Genomic DNA, 27,480 nt, shown 5'->3' on the forward strand with positions numbered 1-27,480 from the left:
TCCACTGCCCCGCTGTTATCCGTAACCTGTTGCTCATCCATCTCCCTTTTGCCACCTGATGCCCTCACTTCCTTCCTGCCCTGCAGCGCTGTATAGTCCTTGTGGCTTAGCGCTTCTTTTTGATTATAATAATAATAATAATAATCCAACCACGAAATAACAGCCAGAGGCTGTAGTTTCCAGATTTCTTTAATTAGGAACTATTAAAAAACTGAAATCTTTATAGATGCAATGTATACATCAATTTCTTTATTTAATAATTTGTGACTATAGTAGTTTATAAGTATTCTGTTGTACTGTAAATAAAAACAAACACCTTTATAGTGCAATTTCCTAGCAACAACATATCGTAATTACGTATTCCTGTATGGTAATACTGTACTAACAAGCTTGGCATGGTTGTTAAGTTCTGCTGCAGATGCATTTTTACCCTAGATTCCAAAGGCATAGCAGTGCTTTAATAGTGTATCTTAATCCTATCAATTTTTTTTTATCAAGATAAAAGTAGAATACAATTTGGTGCTCATGCATTGGTGAATACAGTACTGTACCACCTAAATCCTAATTTAGCCAGGTAGGCTAAATATTCATATCCCTGTACCACAATTTTTTCTCAACCAAATGTTATTGTAAATAACATTTCACACAATACCAACACCCTATGGATCAAACTTGTCAGGCTCAATACTGAGATCATTAACAAAACAAAATTACAATATCATAAATATGTAAAATACTAAATTCACTCTTCTTTAACAAATTAAAAAATCACAGTAACAAATAGGCCAAAAAAAAAAAAAATTATATCCATGGAAAAACTATAAATATAGTTACCAAACAATTGCTCCATGGTGATACCTACCAAGTTTATTGATGGCATTGAATGTCATGTCATTAACCATTTTTCACCCCAGAAACCTTGACAGTGACACACAAAACAGAAAATAAATTATCGATTAAAAGTACAGTAAAACCTCTAATTAACATATCCCAATTTAATGGATATAGAAAACCATAAAAAAAAAAAAAAAAAAAAAAAAAAAAATAGCCAGACAAATGTTGGACTCATAAGACGAAGTGGAAAAAAGCCCACAGATTCTGGATTTTGTCTGTATTGATAGTGTTGATTCAAAAAGACTTCTAGATATTATCAACAGATCAAATCTGATAATTCCAAAATTGGCCAGTGTCTCCTCATATAGGACCTGTCTGTTTCCCTTGTTCACAGAGCTATAGACTTCCTGCATCAGTTAATTGCCTGTACTTGCTCACAGATACACGTCATTCAGTGTCCTATTATTTCCCCTGGATTCAGTGCCATGTGTAAATACTAACATATTAAAGTGCAATTAACAATTGCTATAGAAGACAGTGGTGTCAAGAGGAAACCTGTGAATATCGATGTTAAGCAGAGTTGAACTAATAAGGAAGATCGAGTCTTGTCTTAGTGGCACTGGCATGTCAGGAATATGGTCTTAAGAAATAGTGTCTGATATCCATAAAAGCAAGTACAAAATTATAGACAATACTCTTAAGTTTATTGTAGATGTTGGCCCTCTTTCTCAGTCGTCTACAATTTAATTAACTGCTCTGACTTAGTGCTGTATAGCCCTTGTGGCTCAGCGCTTCTTTTTGATTATAATAATAATGCTACGACTTAGAAAAAAAAGTTATTCCGAGTCACCACTATCGAACATGGCACCTCATCTTTCCACCACAAAATTACTGTAAAACTAGTATACTGTACTGTCCTCTACTGTACATGACAGTACCATTGTACTTTCAATGTTTTATTTACAACTTTTGTACAGCAATGTACCGTCTTACAAATTACGATATTTTTAGTGTCCGGCAGTCTTCTGAATTAACAGAGCAAGTCTGCCGATTCTGAACCTTGTCCAATAATGTTACAATCATGAAAAGTATATTTTATGATATGAAATGTACGAACAATTGGCAATAACATTTATCCCCTATTAATATGTTAATTAGAAGATTTACTGTATTTAAATTAATACGTGTAACATTCAACATCGTAAAAGGTCTTCATTCTCTAGCTCTTAAGTTGCAGTAGCAGACCCACTCCTTATTTAAACAGAGAGAGCAACAATGTACAATTTCACGTACAGTACTGCACACAGTATTTGGAAAACTATATTAACACTATTTTTGTAACATAGTACAAACATTAATATAACAAATATCACAGAAAATTTTCAGTGAAAGATTATTGACATTACAGTATTATCTTAGGATTTCCTGGCGAAAATTGTCCAATTCCATGATGCTGCGAGACAACCTGTAAGAAAAAATGTAAATTTTAGAAAAGGTTGCTAAATACTGTACTCGCCAAATAATACACAACAGCAGTAAAAAATGTATAGCTGCAGACCTTTTATTTTTATGCCAGTTTGCCTACAAGTGGCTTTATCAGCTGATGAAACATTGTAATAGTAAAAGGTCTTATGCTATGTTTTTTTTTTTTTTACCACTTGTTGGCTCTCAACCATACTGCAAATACATAATCCACCACAGTTTAGCACTGAAGCGCTATACTGTAAATGTAATTCCCATTTCACCATGGATGCTTGAAATAATATATCTGGCAACCACAGCAGAGCCCCCAGTATCTGCAAATTTGGTATCCGCAGTTTCAGTTATCCATGGTTTATTGTGGCCTAAAAATAACCCTTAATTTTGCTTAACCCTTCAACTGTCCAAACGTAGATCTGTTTGCACTGCTAGCGCTCCGAACGTAGATCTACATTTTATTTTACATGCTTTCAAATATAAAAAAAAAAAAATGTAGATCTACGTTTGGACAGTTTAACCCTTTCGGGGTTTCGGCAGTACCAGTACGGCTTACGCGCCAGGGCTTTTGACATACTAGTACGCATAAATTCTAGCGCCCTCAAAGCTAGCAAGAGAAAGCTGGTAGGCCTACATATGAAAGAATGGATCTATGTGGTCAGTGTGCACAGTATAAAAAAAAAAAATCCTGCAGCACAGTGCATAATGAGAAAAAAGCCGACCGTGTTTTTGGTTTAAAACAGCGACTTTGCACTGTATTTACGTATGGTATTTATGGTTGTATTCTAGTGTTCCTGGTCTTATTTTATAGAATGGAAGACATATTACAGAAATTGAGATGATTTTGATTGGTTTCACAATGAAAAGTACCTTGAAATTGAGCTCTAAGTTGCAGAAATGTTCGATTTTTGCCAAAGTTCAAAAGTAAACAAATCTGCCACGCTGGTATTATTTATACCATTTCTACACTAATACAGTAGTCTGCATAACAGTAAATCTTCTATTTTTTGTGAATAAAAATTCAAAGTGGAAAGCAAAAGAAATGCAAGAGGGGCATGGGGATGTGACTAATAAACAGAGGAAATGTTATTTTAGTGCCAGGAATGTCTTTCTTGTTTATTCTGGACCCTATTTGGAAACTGGCATCTTTTGATTATTATTATTATTATAATCAAAAAGAAGCGCTAAGCCACAAGGGCTATACAGCGCTGCGGCATCTTTTGAAATTTGTGTGAAATTGGCAAAATTGCTAAATTCTGACCACTTCATTGGATAGTTGAAATCGGTAAATGGGTGGTTTCTTGTACTCATTCGATAGAAAAAACTGAGTTTTAGCGAAATAGTTATGATTTTTGTCAACTAGTACACGAATTGGCCGAAAATAGCTCAAAGTGGGCAAAATTGCCGATGCGTAAACATCATCGAGACCGCTAACTTCGCGAGAGCATAATTCCGTAAGTTTCCCATCAAATTTCATACTTTTGGTGTCATTATGATCGGGAAAAGATTCTCTATCTTTTCATTAATTTTTTTTTTTTAAATTTTGGCGACCCTGAGAGCAAGTCTCTGAGAGGGCCTGGCGACCCTCAAAGGGTTAAGGATTAATAATGGTCACAGAGCACAAAAGTAGTGATGATGGCAGTTCTTCAAGGCCTAAAGGAAGCCATGAAGTGCTTCCCATCTGTAAAAAAAAAAAAAAAAAAAAAAAGTGCTAATTCTAGACTTATTCTCCATAATTTATCAATTAAACTTTATCAAAGGTATGTACGTAAATGAAAAAGGACATATATATATACACGTATCCCCTGCAGATATGGGAGGGGACTACTGTGTTTTCCTTGGCAAAATTAATTTTATTTTTGACAAACCACTAATACGATGAATAATTTTTTTTTTGTTTTTTAACACGTCAGCCATTTCCCACCGAGGCAGGGTGACCCGAAAAGAAAAACCCAAAAAGAAAGAAAACACTTTCATTATCATTCAACACTTTTGCCATCACTCATACATAATCACTGTCTTTGCAATGGCACTCAGATACAACAGTTTAGATGTCCCTCCAAACTGCCAATATCCCAAACCCCTCCTTTAAAGCGCAGAGTGCAGGCATTGTACTTCCCATTTCCAGGACTCAAGTCCGGCTAACCGGTTTCCCTGAATCCCTTCACAGCTCGAATGGTTTTTAGGACCTGACATCTCCGTTCACTCCTAACACGCTCACGCATGCTTGCTGGAAGTCCAAGCCCATCGCCCCCTTTAATTTTACAAAGTACAATTTACAATCAACACTTTTTAGAAAGCCTCTGGGTTTAGAAAACAGATTCTAAGTACTATACAAAGTTGTGGATTAAAGACAATTTATTTCAAAACAAAGGATTGAAAGTTATGGGCCACATGAAACATGTTTGAATATTTATACCACTTATAATACACTAAGTTCTCCATGGGGAAGCGGAAAAGAATTCTTCTTCTGCAAGCTGTATGTGTCGTAAGAGGAGACTCAAATGCTGGAAACAAAGGGCTAGTGACCCCTTCTTCTGTATAAATTACTAAATTTAAAAAGAAAAACTTTCATCTTTCTTTTTGTGTCATCTCACCTCTGTGTGTTAAAGAAAGAAAAAACACTAAATAAAGTATAACTAATTTAATTTACTCCTTATCCAAGATGAATTCTAAAGAGACATATTACTTTAAAAACAAAAATGTCTTTTGATGCAGGCAACAAAGACAGGTGGCAATGCTACATCCTGTGGCCTAGCTGTTTCCGTAGTACACTATCCAGTAATTTCCTTTATATACTAAAATTACTCCTCCCCCCCCTTTTTTTAAACTCAAGAGGCAGAAATGCAGAGCATGATTCATATATGCAGTTTTCCATTCTGCTCAAATCTTAAATAGCTTTATGAATGTCTTAGTCAAAGGTAATAAACTTGTATAAAATATTTTAGATTCTAGTACATCCCATGTTTACAACTGTGAGGGAAAAGTTCAACAGATAGGAGTAGCGAGCGAATATATGGTGACGATAGTTTGATTGCCAGTCTGCTTGTTAAGGTAGGGTCAGTGTTTAGCTCCCTCTATCCCTCCCCTTCTCCACACTGAAAGATGACGTGTGGGGACTCCGACCAAGTGGATAATCACTTGACTTGCAGCTGCCAACACATCTGTAAGTAAAATGCCTCGGCTCCTGTTTTGTTTGATATATTAGTTAAAAGCTTCACTTTTATCTAATCTTGAGACTTAGCTCATCCTGCCTTGACTTTCATGTTTAAAAAATCTTGTCTTTAAATCCTCACCATTCTTTTAAATGCCTTACACTTACCATGGAGAGTGATTTATTGAGCAGTGGTTAACTTCTCTCTCTCTTTCTAGCTTGGACTGTCAGCTAGGATCATCTGGCAACTACAGAGACATATTACAGTTTGAAGGAGAGGAACCTAACCAGGTTAAGAGACGTCACCCACGATTTACATACCATATTGTAGCTACACCCAGGCAGCTAAACCTCATCTCTGCAGTGGTGAAAGACCTGCGTTCCTATCATCTTGATGGATCATTCAAGGCTAGACATACTGTGACTGAATAGTCGCTGGGTTGTCACTCACCAGCTGTGACCCCCCCCCCCCCCACAGCATCAGCAACGGCTACAGTTTCTATAAAGCGCTGTGTCAACAACATTGACATGATCTACCTGTACAAATTAGCATTGAATTCAATTATAATTTTTTTCTATTTCGTTTTTCTTTCAAATAGGATAAAAACCCATGTGTGTGTGTTTTACATTTTCAATTCTTACAATAAAGTGTTTATATTTGTATGTTATTGTTATTTTTTCTATAATTTCTTTTCCTAAGGAGGAGCCAGCATTGGCAACACTAACATAAGATCTTACAGGGCTGAGTAAGCCTTCACAACAAATCTCCACATAATTCTCCCCTCAAGGGAGGTTCCTTGATGCTAATGAGGGGCTCCTGATCTAGGGAATTGGATCTGTGCTTCACTTCCCTGAATTAAGCCTGAATGCCTTTCATCCCCACCCCCTACAGGCACTGTATAATCCCTTCAGGTTTAGTGCTCCCCATAATAATTATCCACATAATTCTGTAACCCATAAAACAAACTGGGGGGCTGATGCTCCTCACTGACGAGGACATTTCTGTAATCCATCTATTTCCTCTTTAGTAGTTCTGTATCCAGGTTTAATGAACCTGACATAGTGACTTGCCTGCTTAACACGTATAAGACCAATACAGTAATAAACTCTTACACCAATTTTACACACAGTTAATATTCTCCTGTTTGCAGGTGCACTAAAATTTCCTCTAACGTTGACGAATATAACTTCCAGTACCATTTGGCTACCTTTCTCAGCTGGAATGGCATCTCACCTTACATTTACATTATTTCTGTGCATACAGCTAGACTGAACCATTACGGTAGTCAGCATAAATTTAGCTAAACCAACAGTGGATCAGATTTAGAGACTCACTCTCCCAGTTTTTAACCCTTTCAGGGCTGGAACCCCTGATCTGAAGCTTGCTCTCAGGGTTGAAGAATTTAAAAATAAAAATTATTTTTCCTTATGAATTGATAATCTTTTTCAGAAGGTAATGAAACCAAAAGTATGAAATTTGGAAAGCTTATGAAATTACGCTCTCGCAAAGTTAGCCATCTCCACGATATTTACACATCAGTGATTTTGCCCTCTTTGAGCCCTGTTTTCAGCCAATTCCACTGTTCCAGTTGACCAAATTTATAGTTATCTTGCTAGTATTCCTTCTATTGTATCGACTGAGGACAAGAAACCACCCCTTTGCCTATTTCAGCTACCCAATAAAGTGATAACACTGGTAATTTGGCCAATTTCACACAAAATTAAAAAATTGCCAATTTCAAAATAGGGTCCAGAATAAACAATGCAGACATTCCTGGCACTTAAACATTTCCTCTGTTCATTAGTCATATCCTCAGGCCTCTTCTACATTACGCTTGATTTCTATTTTGAATTTTTATTCACACAAAAAAATAGAAAATTTACTGTTATGCAGATTACTGCATTATTGTAATAATTGTATAATGTAGAACGCATCTGTGGACATGCATTAGACTGACCAGTTGGACGCGTACTGGATGAGTGACTCAATTTGTGTACTCTGGAATATCAGCAAAAATTGAACATTTCCACTACTTTCAGTCCTGAAACCAATCAAAATCATCTCCATTTCTGTAATATATCTTCCAGTCTATCAAATGAGACCAAGAAACTGAGAATACAACAATACAAACCACATGGAAATACACCACAAAGTTATTGTTTTAATCCAAAAACATGGTCCCTCCCCATCTTTTTTTTTTACCCATTATGCAATGCTTGCTGCCAGATATTTCTTTTCATATAGTGCACACTTGCCACAATGACCCATTCTCTCATATCTAGGCCCAAATTTAGCACTCAGCTTATCTAAGTGAGCTGATCTCATGGTATAGAATGACGGGTCTGACCCGCGCTTCAAAGCCATGGTACTATGGGACCCACCCTGAAAGGGGTTAATAATCCACCATTTATCCCATTCCCTTAAAATAAACGAATGAGAAGTGGGCAGCCAACCAAAATAGTTGCCAACATCTGGGCAAACATACCGTACTGTTCAGTTTCTTGATATCAGCCAATCAGTCACAAGCACTGCATACACACACACAAATTCATCCATTTAGTAACAGATGAAACCAGAAAATGGTAAAATAAATTTTGTAAAATAAACAAAATAAATTTACTAACCTTCCAAACGCATTGAAAAGAGAAACAATTTCTCCTCGTGACAGTTGAAACTTGGTTTGTTTCACTGCTGACAAATTTAATTGCTGGTCCAAAGGCTGATCAAAGTTACCCGAGAATAGGATCTTCAGAGCCGTTCCCAAACCAGTAACCTGCAACAGTTATGTCAACTGGTGAAAAACTTGTAACTACCTACAAAGCAGGGGTAAGTAGTTAGATAAGATGAAGATTTTATTTCCTTGTAAAGTTACAATGTGTAATTAAAATTTTGGTTTAATAAGTACAAGGAAAGCCACTAACGTGCAAGGGCTTTCGGGCAGACTAATCCTAGTACAGTGGACCCTCGTTTTTCGCAAGCATCGGAAATCGTAATTTTCGCAAATCTTAACGTTTTTTCATCAAAATATTGACTCGCGAATCGTCGTTTGACTCACAAATAGTGGACCCTCGGCTAACAATATTAATCCACTCCTGAGAGCTCATTGTTAGATGAAATTATCGTTAGCCAAATTAATTTTCCCCATAAGAAATAATGGAAATCCAATTAATCTGTTCCAGACAGCCAAAAGTATTAAAAAATAATTTTTTTTTCATGAAATATACATTTCCCTACAAAGAAAATAATGAGACATGCACAATAACTATATAAATAAATGTTAAAATGAGACTTACCTTTACTGAAGAGTACTGATGAGTGATGAGACACTGTTTTTTTTTTAACACTCTGGGATTTTCAGAGTGATACATGAGTAAAGGCTTCACTTTGCAATCCTCACTAGCATTACAACTAGCATTTCCTGAGTAATGTAGGTCCTGTTTGGCATTTACTTCCAGAACAGGCCTGTTTCGTCACAATTGAACACTTGCTGGGGTTGGAATTTTTCAGCTTCGCCATGCCTTATCACACTGTGTATGCCACTACGATTCTTAACTCTTTCAGGGTCCAGACGCCAAATTCCAAAGTGCGCACAAGTGTCCAAGAGTTTTAAAAAAATAATTTTGCTATTTTATCTAATGAAATGGTAGAGAATCTTTTTCTGAAGGTAATAAAATAAAAAGTACAAAATTTGATAGAAAATTGACGAAATTATGCTCTCGCAAATTTTGATGTGTCAGCGATATTTACGCATCGGCGATTTTGCCGAATTTGACTCCCATTTTAGGCCAATTACATTATTCCAGTCAGCCAAATTCTTAACTATTTCACTAGTATTACTTCTATTCTATCGATTGAGCACAAGAAATCACGAACTCAACTGTTTCAACTACAAAACAGTGACTGGAAATTGGTAATTTGGCCAATTTAGTGGAAAGTTCAAAATATTCCAATTTCAAAATAGGATCCAGAATAAACAATGCAGGCATTCCTGGCACTAAACTAACATTTCCTCTGTTCATTAGTTACATTTTCAGGCTTTACAAGTGAACTCCATTTTGATTTTTAATTCACATAATGAATTTTTATTCAAACCAAAGAATAGAAGATTTACTGTAATGCAATATTGTAATAATTGTATAAATAATATCAGCACATTTGTGAATGTATATTAGAATCACCAGCTGGCATGTATTAGACATGTGAGGTCACTTGTTTACTCCTGAATGTCGGCAAAAATTAAACATTTCTGCTAATTTGAGCTCAGTTTCAAGCCATTTTCAGTACTAAAACCAATGAAAATCATCTCTATTTCTGTCACATATCTTAATTCTATCAATTGAGACCAAGAAATCGCAAATACAACTATAAAAAGCATACAAAAATACACTGCAAAGCTGCTGTTTTAATAAAAAAATTACAGTCTCAGTTCTTTTTCTCTCATTATGCACTGTGTGCTGCACGATTAGTTTTATGTGGTGCACATATACCACATAGATATCTCTCATATCTAGGCCCAAATTTACCAGTCACAGCCTTTCAGAGTGAGCTGAGCTCATGGCGTAGATCTACGGTTTGGACCCTCAACGTAAAGCTGTAGATCTACGGCACGGACCCTGAAAGGGTTAAATCTCTCAAACCAGCCTTTGCTGGCCTTAAATTCACCAATATGAGCACTAGCTCCAGGCATTTTTTCCTGTTCACCTGGGTGTTAGTCGACTGGTGTGGGTCGCATCCTGGGGGACAAGGTTAAGGACCCCAATGGAAATAAGTTAGACAGTCCTCAATGACTCACTGACTTTCTTGGGTTATCCTGGGAGGCTAACCCTCTGGGGTTGTTTCTCGGTAACTGTTTCTCATTAAGCCACACCAACAACAGTCTCTCCACATCTTCGAGTAGTACAGCTGACAGTGGTGCAGCAGCAGCTGACTGTGGTACGATAGTATTTCGATAGTATTTCTCACCCTTTTTTACCACAGGGTTGGCACTAGAAGCTTTCTTTGGACCCATGGTGGCTTATTTAGCAGTTACAATCACTATAAACAATGGAATAATACAAAATGTATCGAATGTATGCATGAAACCGGCCACCCTGGCTTGTAAACAATGACAGCAGGGCAGCTGAGGAGCTCAAGCTGGACGGGCAGGTTCGGGACGAATCACGCTGGGAAAGTTTTTTTTATCGTTAGCCAGGCCAAAAATTTTACGCTCAAACACTTCGTTGGGTGGATTTAACGTTATGCGATGTGTTCGTTAGCCGAGGGTCCACTGTGGTTGTTCATCCCAGATGCATATGAGCAGCCCCACACACCATTCACGGTCAATGTGCCATTGTTTATCAGCGAGTGAGCACGATCCCACACGTTCATGAAATACATTTCTTAATATTCCATTCGTTTTAGTGCTTGCAACTGCTAAATAAGCGTCCATGGGCTCAAAGAAACCTCCTAGTGCCAAGCCTTTGGTAAATTCAAATTCAAATTCAAAGTTTATTCTCTATAAGGATTACAATGTTGAATTTACATTATTATTATTATAATCAAAAAGAAGCGCTAAGCCACAAGGGCTATACAGCGCTGCAGGGTAGGGAAGGAAGCGAGGGTATTGGATGGCAGAAGGGAGGAGGGATGATCAGTAGGTTACAGAAAACAGCGGGGCAGGGGATAGTACGGGGGTAGAGGGTAGCAAGAGATTGAAGTAGAAAGGGCTGAAGGTATCAGAATTTGTGAAGTCAGTCAGTTGTCAAAAAGTCAATTAGAGAGTCTGGATGAAAGGTGGGTCCATCAGCGAGAAGGGAAGGTAAAGAGAGAGCAGCGGAGCGAAGACGACGACAGAGGTAAATTCTGCGTGCTCGTTGATAAAGTGGGCAGTCCAACAGAATGTGGCTGACTGATAATGGAGCTTGGCAATTCTCACAGAGAGGAGCAGGGCGCCTCTCCATGAGATATCCATTAGTAAGACGAGTATGGCCAATGCGAAAACGGGAGAGAGTAGTCTCCCAACCTCGACACTGGTGATAAGAAGACGGCCAGTAACCTATACTCGGTTTAATAGATTGAAGTTTGTTGCCGAGCATAGTAGACCAACGCTGTTGCCAACAGGTGTGAAGGTGGGAAGATATTGCAGCAAAATAGTCCGTAAATGGAATACCTCTATATGAAACTGGTAGGTCATGTACTGCTGACCGCGCAGCAGTGTCTGCCTGTTCATTGCCCTGTACGTCAACATGACCAGGGACCCAACAAAAAACAATACAGTGGACCCCCGCATAACGATCACCTCCAAATGCGACCAATTATGTAAGTGTATTTATGTAAGTGCGTTTGTACGTGTATGTTTGGGGGTCTGAAATGAACTAATCTACTTCACAATATTCCTTATGGGAAAAAATTCGGTCAGTACTGGCACCTGAACATACTACTGGAATGAAAAAAGTTCGTTAACCGGGGGTCCACTGTATCTTTATGCTTGGTAAAGATGCGGCGTAGCCAAAGTTGGATACGGAGGACTAAGGGGTGAGGTGTATCAAATTTCTGTATAGCCTGTAAAGCACTAAGGGAGTCTGAGACAACCACAAATGATGACACAGGCATAGATGCAATACGGATAAGTGCTGTAAGGATGGCATACAATTCAGCAGTAAAAATACTAGCTGAAGATAGTAAATGCCCTTGTACGACGCTGTCCGGAAACACTGCTGCGAATCCTACGCCGTCAGAAGACTTAGAGCCATCTGTGTACACAGCAATGGCATGAGAATGAGAGTGAAAGTGGTCAAGAAAAAGAGAGCGGGAAGCGACCATAGACAGTTGGGCTTTCGAGCAAGGGAGAGAGAAAGAACAGACTCGAACAGCTGGAACTTCCCAGGGGGGTAGGGAAAAGTGAGATGCTACATGTACATAGAAAGGTGGTAATTGAAGAGAAGACAAGAGCGAATGAAGGCGAAGAGAGAAGGGACGGAGTAAACGGGCGGCGAACAAATAAAGAATGTCTACTAATATCAGTGACCATTCTATAAATGGAAGGATTGCGGAGATCATGAGAGCGTACATAGTAGCGAAGGCAATGGGCATCACGGCGATCGGATAAGGATGGAACGTTCGCTTCTGCATAGAGGCTCTCGACAGGGGAAGAGCGAAAAGCACCAAGGCATAAACGTAATCCTTGGTGATGAATGGGGTTAAGGCTAGAGAGAGTAGCAGGAGATGCCGCTGAATAGATCTGGTCACCATAATCAAGTTTCGATAAAATAAGGGTGGAATGTAGGCGAAGGAGGGTTCGACGATCAGCTCCCCATGAAAGATGAGCAAGGGTTTTAAGAAGGTTCAGCCGGCTGTGACAAGTTGCCTTCAGAGAGGTAATGTGAGGTTTCCAGGATAACCTAGGATCAAAGAGGAGGCCCAGAAACTTGACTGTATCACGTTCAGGGATACGGGAGCCATAGAGGTACAAAGGATGATCGGAGATGACAGAGCGTCTAGTGAAAGTAATTTGGTGGGTTTTAGTGCTGGAAAATTTAAACCCACGTGTGGTGGCCCAATTGGAAACACGGTCGACTGCATGCTGGAGAGAAACTGTAATGAGGTGACGGTCAGCGCCTGCACAGGCAATAGCGAAGTCATCAACATAGAGTGATGACCAAATATTTGATGGAAGACCAGAGGCCAAATCATTAATAGCAAGGAGAAAAAGTTTTGTGCTCAGAACACATCCCTGGGGGACACCTTCAGCTTGGATAAAGTCTGGGGAGAGCACATTATTAACCCGAACACGGAAATGCCTGTCAGTTAAAAAGTTCTTAAGGAAGGATGGTAGATTGCCTCGAAGGCCTAAGGAGTGGGCTTGGGCTAAAATATTATACCTCCAAGTTGTGTCATATGCCTTCTCAAGGTCAAAAAATATGGCAATAACTGAGTGGTTATTCGCAAAGGCATTACGAACATACGTATCCAAGCGTAGTAAGGGGTCTATGGTAGAACGTCCCTTACGAAAGCCATATTGATGAGTGGAGAAACTGTTGTGTGTCTCTAAATACCACACTAAACGTCTATTTACTAGGCGTTCAATCACTTTGCAAATTGCACTGGTAAGAGCAATGGGACGATAGTGGGAGGTTTCATGTCCCGTAGTGCCTGGTTTGCGGAAAGGAAGAACAATGGCGGATTTCCACAGCTGTGAAAGAACTCCTTGTGACCAAATAAGATTGTAAAGGCATAATAGGACTGCAAGGGCTGACTGATGTAAATGTTGTAGCATACGAATATGAATGTCGTCGGGCCCAGCTGCCGATGATTGGCAAGCTGAGTGTGTTGCCTCCAGTTTTTGAAGTGTAAAAGGCACATTATACTGTTCTTCTCTGAGAGAAGAAAAGTCCATGAGGGGCATAGATGGAGTCCCTGAGAAATACGGACCAGATAATTGCCAATTTCATTGGCAACATCTAGTGGGTTTGCTATATCAACACCGGCAACCCACAGAACAGGAGAATATTTACCACTCAGTTTTCGTACTTTTTTCCAGACTGCACTCATAGAGGAAGCAGAGGTGATGGTGGAGACATAATCTTGCCAGCAAGTGCGTTTAGCATCACGGATGACACGGCGAGCGATCGCACGCTTCTGATTAAAATCAAGAAGTCTCTCTGTGGTTCTATTGTACCGGTACCTGCCCCATGCAGCGAGTTTCAAACATACTGCACGAGCACAAGCAGGAGACCACCAAGGCATGCATTTCTGAGAATGCCTGCCCGAAGTTTGGGGTATAGAGTGAGAAGCTGTGGTTAAAACGGAGGACGAGAAGAGGTGTAAAAGCTCATCGATGGAGGATGAAGAAGGAACCTCTCTAAAAACGTTAGGTGTGAGTAAAGGTTCCAATTTGCCTGATCAAATTGCCAGCGTGGGATGCGAAGAGGTGGTGAATATGAAGGGGAAGTAAGAATGATTGGGAAACAATTGCTGTCATGTAAGTCCAGGAGAACAGACCAAGTGAAGTCTAATGCGGCGGAGGAAGAGCAGACAGAGATCGATGCAAGAGAGAGTATGAGTCCGAGGATCAAAATGGGTGTGAGTACCTGTATTTAAAACATGGAGGGGGTGGGTGGCAAGAAAAGCCTCTAACTGAATTCCACGGGAATCACAGTGAGACCCCTCCCAGAGGAAATGGTGGGCATTAAAATCACCAAGTAACAGAATCGGTGGCGGTAATGACGAAACAAGAAAGGCAATATCCAGAATAGATAATGCCCGAGAAGGAGAGAGATATAAAGAACAGAGCGTATACCACCTATGCAAATGGATACGGGCTGCTGTGTAATGCAGCGAAGTACGAACAAATAGCTGATGGTATGGAATATCAGTGCGTAGAAGAAGGGCACTTTCATTAAAGGTCCCATCAGGAAAAGGATCTGAAGAATACAATAAATTATAGCCTGAGATGGGAGAGATAACAGCAGAGTGTAATTTTGGTTCCTGTAAGCAAACACCAACAGGGGAAAACTGGGAGAGTAACATCTGAAGCTCACCCCGATTACCCCTGAGGCCGCATATATTCCACTGTAAATAGGCCATGATTGGCAATAATAAAGATACTTGAAATCCGCAGGTAAGGGTTCCTACGGACTAGAGGGGTTAGAAAAGTCCACATGCGGAGGCAGTGGAAAACGTTCAAGCAGCGAAGGAACGGTGCGCTGTGAAGAAAGGAGTTGCACAGATGGAGCAGAGGAGAGAGAAAGAGCGGAGGGTGGATCAGTGTCCATTGATGGTTTGGTCTCTGCAATATATTCAGAGATTGCTTCAAGTGTTTCGGAATTCAGAGACGTCGTATGGGAGACAATATTGGAAATGGTAGAGGGAGGATGAGTAAAGATTGGAACTGTATTGGACTGTACCAAGGTAGGGGGGGGGGGGGGCGAAAGGGTGGAGGGAACTGGAGAAGTGTGGAAGGGGACAGAAGAGGCAGAAACCTGGGAGGTGGCAGAAGAGGAAGAAACTTGGGAGGGAACAGGGGAGGAAGGTACAGTATGAGGAGGAGGGTGAACCTCTACACTCGTAACAGAGCCAGTGAGAGGGGAAGAACCAGGTACAGAGACAGGGAAGGTAAAATGAGGAGGTGGAAGATGGGTAGGAGGTGTTAACGGACCTTTTTTTTGACTTTTGAGAAGTAGAGGGACGATTGGGAGGAGGTGTCATACGAGATCTCATCGCTACTGAGGCTTGTGAGAGAGAACACGAAGAAGCGAGATCAGACTGAGGCATTGAAGTAGGGACGTCTGAGCCGAGGACAGCAAAAGAATTAGATACAGGAGTGACTATGGGAGAGGTAACCACAGAGGTGGGTGTAGAAGATGGGATACCAGAAGTGGGGGGACGTTTTGAAACACGGGAATAAGAAACACGAGGGAGTCTCCCTTGGAGGCGGAGATGAGAAACTGCCATGGCATAAGGGAGACCTTCTGTCTCTTTGAGGTAACGGATTTCCCGCTCGTTTAAGTAGACTTGACAACAGCGAGAGTACGAAGGGTGAGCCTCATGACAATTAAGGCAAGAGGGAGATCGATTGCAAGATGTATTAGAATGGTCATCGGCACCACAGACTGGGCATTTGGCGATAGATCTGCAATATTTCGCTGGATGGCCAAATCGCCAGCAATTTCTACACTGTTGCGGTGTAGGGATCACCTTTCGAACTTGTAACCGATGTCCTGCTATATAAACTGAGGATGGGAGTTCACGGCTGTCAAAAGTTAAACGAGCGGGCAGGAAGAACGTAAGTGTCTACCTTGAGGATTGGGAGATCTTGGAGTTCCAGCTGTTCAAGAATGTCAGTGCCACATGTCTGGAAATTTTGTTGAACTATGGTATGGGGCAGAATGATGGTACCACTACAAGAATTGAGGGAATGATGTTTTTCAATAGTGACAGGAACAGTATCGATATGGGAAAGACGAGAGAGCTCACGAGCCTGGGTAGCATTCTGTACGGTGATGATGCGCGTACCGCTCTGAAGAGCATGAAAAGAAATATCTTTACCAACATGGCGTAGGGGTGCCTTGCCAATACTGTGGTCAGAAAGATAGGCAGTAGAGGAAGTCGGTCGTAAACTGAAGAATTTAGTCCATTGTTCAGTCTGAAACTGAGCGTGGAAAGGTAGTGAAGGACATGTCGATCGTTTCTGAGAAGAACGAGAAGGTGGAGAAGTATCATCAGCAGGTAATTGTCGTTGGCGTTTAGGCGTGGGACCAGAGTTGGTCCGACGTGGAATGGGTCGGCGATTCGAAAATTGCCGCAACATAGAGGGAGAGGCCGGAAGCATAGTCAGAGGAGAGCGAAGGTCAGATAAATCGAAGGAGTCAGTCGAGGCCTCAGTACCTGAAGCGGGTGAGGAAACAGCACCGGCAAGAGGTACAGAGGCATGAGTGTCTGAAGAGTGGTCCAAAGACGAGGCGGGGTCAGAACGGGGTGCGGTATCAAGAAGGGGCCCGGGGGTAGCAGGTTCATGGACTAGGGCTGCCATGGTTAGGTTACTTCTTTCTTTTTGTTTTTAAGAAAAAAAAAAAAACAAAGAAAAGAAAATAAAAATAAAAAAAAAGAATAAAAAAAGGGGGGACCGAGGAGGGATAGTTCCTAGGAGGAATGAATGGGCCAGAAATCTCCCTCCGCGCCCAAGAGGACCTCAGCACCGCAAGTAGCGCAGATGCAGCATGGAACCCGTTCCATACCCTACCCATCATGCCAGTAAACTAACAATCCGGGATAGCAACCTCACATCTGCCAAGCTACCTCGGTGGACAAAAGAGAGGGCGGCCGGAAATCCGCCACAAAGCATACCTCCTTCGGACACCACCCCCAGAATCCGAAAGGTGGCTTCCAGAGATACACCCGCCGCCCGAGAGACACCCAAAGCCACCCTCCGGGAGACCGGAGAGGGATTGGGACATCCCCAGGCAATCCAGATTCCACGGCAAACTACGCCACCGCCAAGAACCTCAACGGAATGGGATGGACCCCGGTACCCTTTCCCCTACCTAGGAACTAGCGTGCCTGTGTGGAAAAAAAAAAAAAAAAAAAAAACCAAAGGCCAAAAAGGAGGGGTGGGGAGGAGGAGGAGGGAAGGAAAAGGGGAGGATGGGATAGGGAACGGGGGATTGGGGGGTAATTAGGTTCGGTCTGAGGAAGGAGACCGACAGGTCTAATTCCTCAGACCAAGAGCCTCTTCACCATGCCAAGGAGCCCCCCTTGAAGAGGTTGAATTTACAGAATTTGGTTATTGTGTGGTTTACATGTAGTTAAATAATGATTACAGAGTGTACCACTAGAACACCTAGCATTGCTAGGCATTTCGGGCAGACTTAGTTTAATTCTTTATTTTAAAATATTACAAATTATGAGGTAAGTTGGTATTATGGCTAAGTGACTAAATACATGTACTAGTTTGTGAGTTTAGCAATGTGAATGCTTTTGTTTTGGCACGGTACATAGTTTCAGTATTGGAGTATCACAGGATTCATTATTTTAAGATTGAGATTAATATTTCTGTTTATGGTCAAATGGGTGAGTGAGTGTAAGTGTGAACCACCAGGTGGTATTCATGTAGTTAGTTGATGGGGTGTATCAGGGAGATAAGATGTTTTCTAATGGTAGTTTTGAAGGTGATGAATGTGTCTGCAGTTCTAGAGTTCTCAGGTAGGGTGTTCCAGATTTTAGGGCCTTTGACATACATTGAATTTTTGTAAAGGTTTAGTCGGACACGGGGAATGTCGTAGAGATGTTTGTGTCTGGTGTTATGCCTGTGGGTTCTGTCACAACTTTCAAGAAAGCGTTTTAGGTCAAGGTTGATATTGGAGTTTAAGGTCCTGTAGATGTAGATTGCACAGTAGTAAGTGTGGATGTACTGAACAGGGAGTAAGTTTAGATCTATGAAGAGTGGGGGGGTGTGTTGCCAGGGATGGGATTTAGTGATTATTCTTATTGCAGCTTTTTGTTGGGTTATTATTAGCTTTAGGTGTGTTGCTGCAGTTGATCCCCAAGCACAAACAACATAGGTGAGGTATGGATAAATAAGTGAGTGGTATAGTGTGAAAAGGGCATTTTGCGGCACGTAGTATCGTATTTTGGAGAGGATTCCAACTGTTTTGGATACTTTTTTGGTTATGTGTTGGATATGGGTGCTGAAATTCAGGTTGTTGTCAAGGTATAGGCCTAGGAATTTGCCCTCATTATGTCTGGTAATTAGAGTGTTGTCGATCTTAATGTTAATTTGTGCATCTCCTGCTCTGCTACCAAACATAATATAGTAGGTTTTGTCAGTGTTAAGCATAAGTTTATTGGAGTTCAAGAAAGAACTCGTAGCAAAGTACCAAAGTGGAGGAAGAAGAGAGGGGAGAATGTGTCTTCTTTAGTGATTCTACGTTATGTATGATACAAAAGCAGCATGAGCTGATAAAGGCAATAGCACCAGCCAGTGATGAAGTGTAGCAGTAACAGCATAGCAAGTAAGTTAAGAGATTAATTGACTGAGAAAGGACAGCATGAAACTAACTCTTCTAATGTTATTGGAGGTATATAGGGTCATTGACAACACTGCCGCTTCTGCTGCCACCTTCACCACCACTATGTAAGGCTTATGCTTTCAGAGGCCCTTATACACCCAATAATAACAACACAACAACACTTGTGACATACTAAATGACATTTTATTCATTCTAGAGTATATGTCATGTTTCTATGCTATTAATATTGTTTATTATGTCATATTAGATGAATTTTGATAGATAAATAAGCTGTAGAGTTGATATTAGTGTCATGCTGAAGGACCATCTTGTCCTGTCTCCAAACACTCCCCTGCTGCTGCCACAATTCCTAACATATGTAATGACATTTTATTCATACACCAACAAAAATCTTCAATAAAGGTAAGTGTGATGTTATTACTGTTTTATTCATGTCTCACTGTTTTCTGTGTATATAAATCTATATTTCATGTAAAAAAAAATATTTTTTGTTAATACTTTTGGTCTGGAACAGATTAATTGGATTTACATTATTTCTTATGGGGAAAATGGTTTCGCAAATCATCAATTTCGCCATTAGTCACGCTCTCTGGAATGGATTAATTACAAAACACAAGGTCCACTGTGCATAATAACTACAGTAGAACCCCGGTTTTCGTCCAGTTATTGTACAATTCAGTTTTCGACCACTTTTTTCAGCGAAATTTTCCCTGTTTTCATACAGCTGCTTGGAAATCATCCATACCAGACACGTCCGCCTGCCTGTGGGGCTTGGCCACTCATACGTTCATGACTCAGTCTGTCTTTACTTGTAGTGATGGTGGTAGAGGGTGGTAGTGATGGTGGTAGAGGGTGGTAGTGATGGTGGTAGAGGGTGGTAATGATGGTGGTAGAGGGTGGTAGTGAGGGTGGTAGTGATGGTGGTAGTGATAAGTAAGTAAGTAAGTAAATTTATTCAGGTATACACAAATACAGTTACATAGAATTATCATACATAGCAGCATATGTGTAGAGAACCTAGGATAACCCAAAAAAGTCAGACAGAGTGACTTATTTCCATTGGGGTCCTTTTACCTTATTATTATAATATAAAGGTTATAATATTTTCTTATTATTCTACAATGAAGATAACATCTTATTATCATACTAAAAAGACTATCTACTACACAAGGGTCATTAAGACTATCTACAATACGAGGGTGGTGGTAGTGATGGTGGTAGTGAGGGTGGTAGTGAGGGTGGTAGTGAGGGTGGTAGTGAGGGTGGTAGTGAGGGTGGTAGTGAGGGTGGTAGTGATGGCGGTAGTGAGGGTGGTAGTGATGGCTGTAGAGGGTGGTACAGATAACCTCTCCTCCCTCTCCCCTCCTCGCCATCTTCCATATGCCAACAATAGTTTTCAATAAAGGTAGAAAAGTGATTTAAATGTTTATTTATCCATTTCTTTAGTGCTATATATTTATTTCTCATTGTTTTCTGTATGTAAAACTATAGCAATTCTTTACAAAATATATTTTTTGTTAACATTTTTGGGTGTCCGGAACGGATTAATTGGACTTATTTTTTATTACATTAGCTAACAGAATACTCCATTCTACTGAATGCACAGCAACACAGTAAAAGACCATATGACCTGTCTTTGAAATACAGTGGACCCCCGCATAACGATCAGCTCCCAATGCGACCAATTATGTAAGTGTATTTATGTAAGTGCGTTTGTACGTGTATGTTTGAGGGTCTGAAATGGACTAATCTACTTCACAATATTCCTTATGGGAACAAATTCGGTCAGTACTGGCACCTGAACATACTTCGGGAATGAAAAAATATCGTTAACCGGGGGTCAACTGTACTCATTTGTGCTTAATTGTTAACTGTTTACAACAATGTTTACCACTGAATACAGTAGACCCCCACCTTACGATGGCATCATGTTATGTTAAATCCACCATACGATACATTTTAACGCAAAAAATTTGCCTCGCCTCACGCTAAAAAACTCACCTCATGAGATTCATCCGAGACGCGTCCCACGTGTGGCCTGAGCGCAACTCAGCTGCCCCGTGGGTGCCAGTGTACAAGCCAGCCAGTGTGGTCACATCCACGCATACAATCGGAACATTTCATATTATTACAGCGTTTTTAGTGAATGTACCTGCAAAATAAGTCACCATGGGCCCCAAGAAAGCTTCTAGTGCCAACTGTGTGGTAAGAAAGGTGAAAATTACTATGGAAATGAAGACAGAGATAATTGCTAAGTACGAAAGTGGAGTGCATGTCTCGGAGGTGGCCAGGCTGTATACCAAACCCCAATCAACCATCGCTACTATCGTGGCCAACAAAACGGCAATCAAGGAAGCTGTTTTTGCAAAAGGTGCAACTTTGTTTTTGAATAAGAGATTGCAAGTACTCGAAGATGTTGAGAGACTGTTATTGGTGTGGATAAACGAAAAACAGATAGCAGGAGATACCATCTCTCAAGCGATAATATGTGAAAAGGCTAGAAAGTTGCATGAGGATTTAATAAAAAAAATGCATGCAACTAGTGGTGATGTGAGTGAATTTAAGGCCAGGAAAGGTTGGTTTGAGAGATTTAAGAATCGTAGTGGCATACATAGTGTGATAAGGCATGGTGAGGCTGCCAGTTCGAACCACAAAGCAGCTGAAAAATATGTGCAGGAATTCAAGGAATACATAGACAGTGCAGGACTGAAACCTGAACAAGTGTTTAATTGTGACGAAACAGGCATGTTTTGGAAGAAAATGCCAAGCAGGACCTACATTACTCAGGAGGAAAAGGCACTCCCAGGACATAAGCCTATGAAAGACAGGCTTACTCTCTTGATGTATGCTAATGCTAGTGGTGATTGCAAAGTGAAGCCTTTATTGGTGTATCACTCTGAAACTCCCAGTGTGTTCAGGAGAAACAATGTCCTCAAGGCTAATTTGTGTGTGCTGTGGAGGGCAAACACTAAGGCATGGGCCACTAGGGACTTTTTCTATGATTGGTTACACCATGCATTTGCCCCCACAGTGAAAAATTACCTCCTGGAAAATAAATTGGACCTAAAGTGCCTCCTGGTATTAGACAATGCTCCTGGTCATCCTTCAGACTTGGGAGAGCGACTTTCTGGGGACATGAGCTTCATTAAGGTCAAGTTTTTGCCTCCTAATACCACTCCTCTCCTGCAGCCCATGGACCAGCAGGTCATTTCAAACTTCAAAAAACTCAACACAAAAGCTGTTTCAAAAGTGCTTTGTAGTGACCTCAGACACTCGACTGACTAAGAGAGTTTTGGAAAGATCACTTTAGTATCCTCAGTTGTGTAAACCTTGGGAGGGAGTGACTAAGAGGACCTTGAACTGTGCTTGGAAGAAACTGTGGCCAGAATGGTTAGACAAAAGGGATTTTGAAGGATTTGAGGCTAACCCTAAGAAGTGTATGCCAGTTGTGGAATCAATTGTGGCATTGGGGAAGTCCTTGGGGTTGGAGGTTAGTGGGGAGGATGAGGAAGAGTTGGTGGAGGAGGACAATGAAGAACTAACCACTGATGAGCTGCAAGATGATCTTCAACAGCAAGAGGCCAGACCTGAGGAAACTGCTTCGGAGGAGGGGAGAGAGAAATTGAAGAAGTTGCCTACTTCAAAGATTAAGGAAATGTGTGCAAAGTAGCTTGAAGTGCAAACCTTTATGGATGAAAATCACCCTCACACAGCTATTGCAAGCTGTGCTGGTGACTATTACAATGACAATGTTGTGAACCACTTTAGACAAATCATAAAGGAACGGGAGGTACAGGCCTCTATGGACAGATATGTTGTGCGACAGAGGTCCAGTAACTCTCAAGCTGGTCCTAGTGGCATTAAAAGAAGAAGGGAAGTAACCCTGGAAAAGGACGTGCTACCTAAAGTCCTAATGGAAGGGAATTCCCCTTCTAAACATTAACAACTTCCACATTCTCCCCTCCTCCCATCCCATCAATCATCACCAGATTTTTAATAAAGGTAAGGCTAGTAACCCCTTCTCCTGTATACATTTACTAAAAAAGAGAAGAAGAAAAACTTTATAAAACTGGGATGCTTAAATGTGCGTGGATGTAGTGCGGATGACAAGAAACAGATGATTGCTGATGTTATGAATGAAAAGAAGTTGGATGTCCTGGCCCTAAGCGAAACAAAGCTGAAGGGGGTAGGAGAGTTTCAGTGGGGGGAAATAAATGGGATTAAATCTGGAGTATCTGAGAGAGTTAGAGCAAAGGAAGGGGTAGCAGTAATGTTAAATGATCAGTTATGGAAGGAGAAAAGAGAATATGAATGTGTAAATTCAAGAATTATGTGGATTAAAGTAAAGGTTGGATGCGAGAAGTGGGTCATAATAAGCGTGTATGCACCTGGAGAAGAGAGGAATGCAGAGGAGAGAGAGAGATTTTGGGAGATGTTAAGTGAATGTATAGGAGCCTTTGAACCAAGTGAGAGAGTAATTGTGGTAGGGGACCTGAATGCTAAAGTAGGAGAAACTTTTAGAGAGGGTGTGGTAGGTAAGTTTGGGGTGCCAGGTGTAAATGATAATGGGAGCCCTTTGATTGAACTTTGTATAGAAAGGGGTTTAGTTATAGGTAATACATATTTTAAGAAAAAGAGGATAAATAAGTATACACGATATGATGTAGGGGGAAATGACAGTAGTTTGTTGGATTATGTATTGGTAGATAAAAGACTGTTGAGTAGACTTCAGGATGTACATGTTTATAGAGGGGCCACAGATATATCAGATCACTTTCTAGTTGTAGCTACACTGAGAGTAAAAGGTAGATGGGATACAAGGAGAATAGAAGCATCAGGGAAGAGAGAGGTGAAGGTTTATAAACTAAAAGAGGAGGCAGTTAGGGTAAGATATAAACAGCTATTGGAGGATAGATGGGCTAATGAGAGCATAGGCAATGGGGTCGAAGAGGTATGGGGTAGGTTTAAAAATGTAGTGTTAGAGTGTTCAGCAGAAGTTTGTGGTTAGAGGAAAGTGGGTGCAGGAGGGAAGAGGAGCGATTGGTGGAATGATGATGTAAAGAGAGTAGTAAGGGAGAAAAAGTTAGCATATGAGAAGTTTTTACAAAGTAGAAGTGATGCAAGGAGGGAAGAGTATATGGAGAAAAAGAGAGAGGTTAAGAGAGTGGTGAAGCAATGTAAAAAGAGAGCAAATGAGAGAGTGGGTGAGATGTTATCAACAAATTTTGTTGAAAATAAGAAAAAGTTTTGGAGTGAGATTAACAAGTTAAGAAAGCCTAGAGAACAAATGGATTTGTCAGTTAAAAATAGGAGAGGAGAGTTATTAAATGGAGAGTTAGAGGTATTGGGAAGATGGAGGGAATATTTTGAGGAATTGTTAAATGTTGATGAAGATAGGGAAGCTGTGATTTCGTGTATAGGGCAAGGAGGAATAACATCTTGTAGGAGTGAGGAAGAGCCAGTTGTGAGTGTGGGGGAAGTTCGTGAGGCAGTAGGTAAAATGAAAGGGGGTAAGGCAGCCGGGATTGATGGGATAAAGATAGAAATGTTAAAAGCAGGTGGGGATATAGTTTTGGAGTGGTTGGTGCAATTATTTAATAAATGTATGGAAGAGGGTAAGGTACCTAGGGATTGGCAGAGAGCATGCATAGTTCCTTTGTATAAAGGCAAAGGGGATAAAAGAGAGTGCAAAAATTATAGGGGGATAAGTCTGTTGAGTGTACCTGGTAAAGTGTATGGTAGAGTTATAATTGAAAGAATTAAGAATAAGACGGAGAATAGGATAGCAGATGAACAAGGAGGCTTTAGGAAAGGTAGGGGGTGTGTGGACCAGGTGTTTACAGTGAAACATATAAGTGAACAGTATTTAGATAAGGCTAAAGAGGTCTTTGTGGCATTTATGGATTTGGAAAAGGCGTATGACAGGGTGGATAGGGGGGCAATGTGGCAGATGTTGCAAGTGTATGGTGTAGGAGGTAGGTTACTGAAAGCAGTGAAGAGTTTTTACGAGGATAGTGAGGCTCAAGTTAGAGTATGTAGGAAAGAGGGAAATTTTTTCCTAGTAAAAGTAGGCCTTAGACAAGGATGTGTGATGTCACCGTGGTTGTTTAATATATTTATAGATGGGGTTGTAAGAGAAGTAAATGCGAGGGTCTTGGCAAGAGGCGTGGAGTTAAAAGATAAAGAATCACACACAAAGTGGGAGTTGTCACAGCTGCTCTTTGCTGATGACACTGTGCTCTTTGGAGATTCTGAAGAGAAGCTGCAGAGATTGGTGGATGAATTTGGTAGGGTGTGCAAAAGAAGAAAATTAAAGGTGAATACAGGAAAGAGTAAGGTTATGAGGATAACAAAAAGATTAGGTGATGAAAGATTGAATATCAGATTGGAGGGAGAGAGTATGGAGGAGGTGAACGTATTCAGATATTTGGGAGTGGACGTGTCAGCAGATGGGTCTATGAAAGATGAGGTGAATCATAGAATTGATGAGGGAAAAAGAGTGAGTGGTGCACTTAGGAGTCTGTGGAGACAAAGAACTTTGTCCTTGGAGGCAAAGAGGGGAATGTATGAGAGTATAGTTTTACCAACGCTCTTATATGGGTGTGAAGCGTGGGTGATGAATGTTGCAGCGAGGAGAAGGCTGGAGGCAGTGGAGATGTCATGTCTGAGGGCAATGTGTGGTGTGAATATAATGCAGAGAATTCGTAGTTTGGAAGTTAGGAGGAGGTGCGGGATTACCAAAACTGTTGTCCAGAGGGCTGAGGAAGGGTTGTTGAGGTGGTTCGGACATGTAGAGAGAATGGAGCGAAACAGAATGACTTCAAGAGTGTATCAGTCTGTAGTGGAAGGAAGGCGGGGTAATGGTCGGCCTAGGAAGGGTTGGAGGGAGGGGGTAAAGGAGGTTTTGTGTGCAAGGGGCTTGGACTTCCAGCAGGCATGCGTGAGCGTGTTTGATAGGAGTGAATGGAGACAAATGGTTTTTAATACTTGACGTGCTGTTGGAGTGTGAGCAAAGTAACATTTATGAAGGGATTCAGGGAAACCGGCAGGCCGGACATGAGTCCTGGAGATGGGAAGTACAGTGCCTGCACTCTGAAGGAGGGGTGTTAATGTTGCAGTTTAAAAACTGTAGTGTAAAGCACCCTTCTGGCAAGACAGTGATGGAGTGAATGATGGTGAAAGTTTTTCTTTTTCGGGCCACCCTGCCTTGGTGGGAATCGGCCAGTGTGATAATAAATAAATAAATAAGTGTCAGTTTGTGTGTATTAACCCTTTGAATGTCGCAACCCCCAATCCTGAGGTGTCTCCTGGTGTCGCAAAATTTAAAATAAAAAAATGATTTTTTCTTATGAAATGATAATCTTTTCCCGATTGTAATGACATCAAAAAAATGAAATTTGATGGAAAACTGACGGAATTATGCTCTCGCGAAGTTAGCGACCTCGGCGCTGTTTACAAATCAGCGATTTCGCCCACTTTGAGCCCTATTTTCGGCTAATTCCATTGTTCCAGTCGCCCAAACTCATAGCTATTTCTTTAGAACTCCATTTTTTCTATCGAGTGAGTACAAGAAACTGCCCATTTACCGATTTCAACTACCTAATAATGCGGTCAGAAATTTGCAATTTGGCCAATTTCACGAAAACTAAAAAATATGACAATTTCAAAATAAGGTTCAGAATGAACAATGCAGACATTCCTGGCTCTAAAATAACATTTTCTTTGCTCATCAGTCATGTCTCCAGGCCCCTCTGATATTACTCTTGCTTTCTATTTTGAATTTTTATTCAAACAAAAAATAGAAGACTTACTATTATGCAGACTACTGCAATACTGTAATAATTGTATAAATAACATCAACCCATTCATGACTGCATATTAGAATGGCTAGTTGGACATTTATTGGACAATGGCATCATTTGATTACTTTTGAACATCGGCAAAAATCAAACATTTCCCCTACTTTGAGCTCCATTTCTAGGTTCTTTTTATAGTAAAATCAATCAAAATCACCGCTATTTCTATAATATGTTTTCCATTCTATCAAATGAGACCAAGAAAACGAGAATACAACCATAAATACTATACGAAAATAGACCACAAATTTGGCATTTTAATTAAAAAAACAGTCGGAGTTTTTTTTTCTCATTATGCACTGCGTGCTCTAGGATTTTTTTGTATGGTGCACACTGACCACACAGACCCACTCTCTCACATGTGGGCCTACCAGCTTTCTCCTGCTTGATTTGAAGCCGCTACAATTTATGAGTATATATACGTCAAATACGGTACCTCGTAAGACGTATATATACGGCCCCGACAGTCAAAGGGTTAAAATTAACATTTCATGTGGGAATTTTTTTTTTTCATACTTTGGGGTGTCAGAAACGGATTATTCGATTTCCATTATTTCTTATGGGGAAAATTAATCCACCTTACGATAATTTCGGCATACGATGAGCTCTCAGGAACGGATTAATATCGTAATGTGGGGGTCCACTGTATATCAT

The 27,480-nt window shown here is 40.6% G+C and overlaps 1 protein-coding gene across 6 annotated transcripts in view; it reads right to left on the reverse strand.

Moving 5' to 3' along the window:
* Positions 1-217: 217 nt before the first annotated feature.
* The window catches only part of Ero1L (endoplasmic reticulum oxidoreductin-1-like protein), a 302,659-nt gene continuing 275,396 nt past the window's right edge, over positions 218-27,480 (reverse strand). For all 6 annotated transcript variants that reach the window (XM_070080927.1, XM_070080934.1, XM_070080939.1 and 3 more), the window contains 2 exons: positions 8,090-8,238; positions 218-2,299 (listed from right to left, as the gene is read on the reverse strand). In XM_070080927.1, the coding sequence (XP_069937028.1) occupies positions 2,245-2,299; positions 8,090-8,238 (204 nt within the window). In that variant the 3' untranslated portion in view covers positions 218-2,244. The remainder of the gene's footprint in view (positions 2,300-8,089; positions 8,239-27,480) is intronic.

This window comes from Cherax quadricarinatus, chromosome 6, assembly GCF_038502225.1.
Source record: "Cherax quadricarinatus isolate ZL_2023a chromosome 6, ASM3850222v1, whole genome shotgun sequence".
Classification (NCBI taxonomy): domain Eukaryota; kingdom Metazoa; phylum Arthropoda; class Malacostraca; order Decapoda; family Parastacidae; genus Cherax; species Cherax quadricarinatus.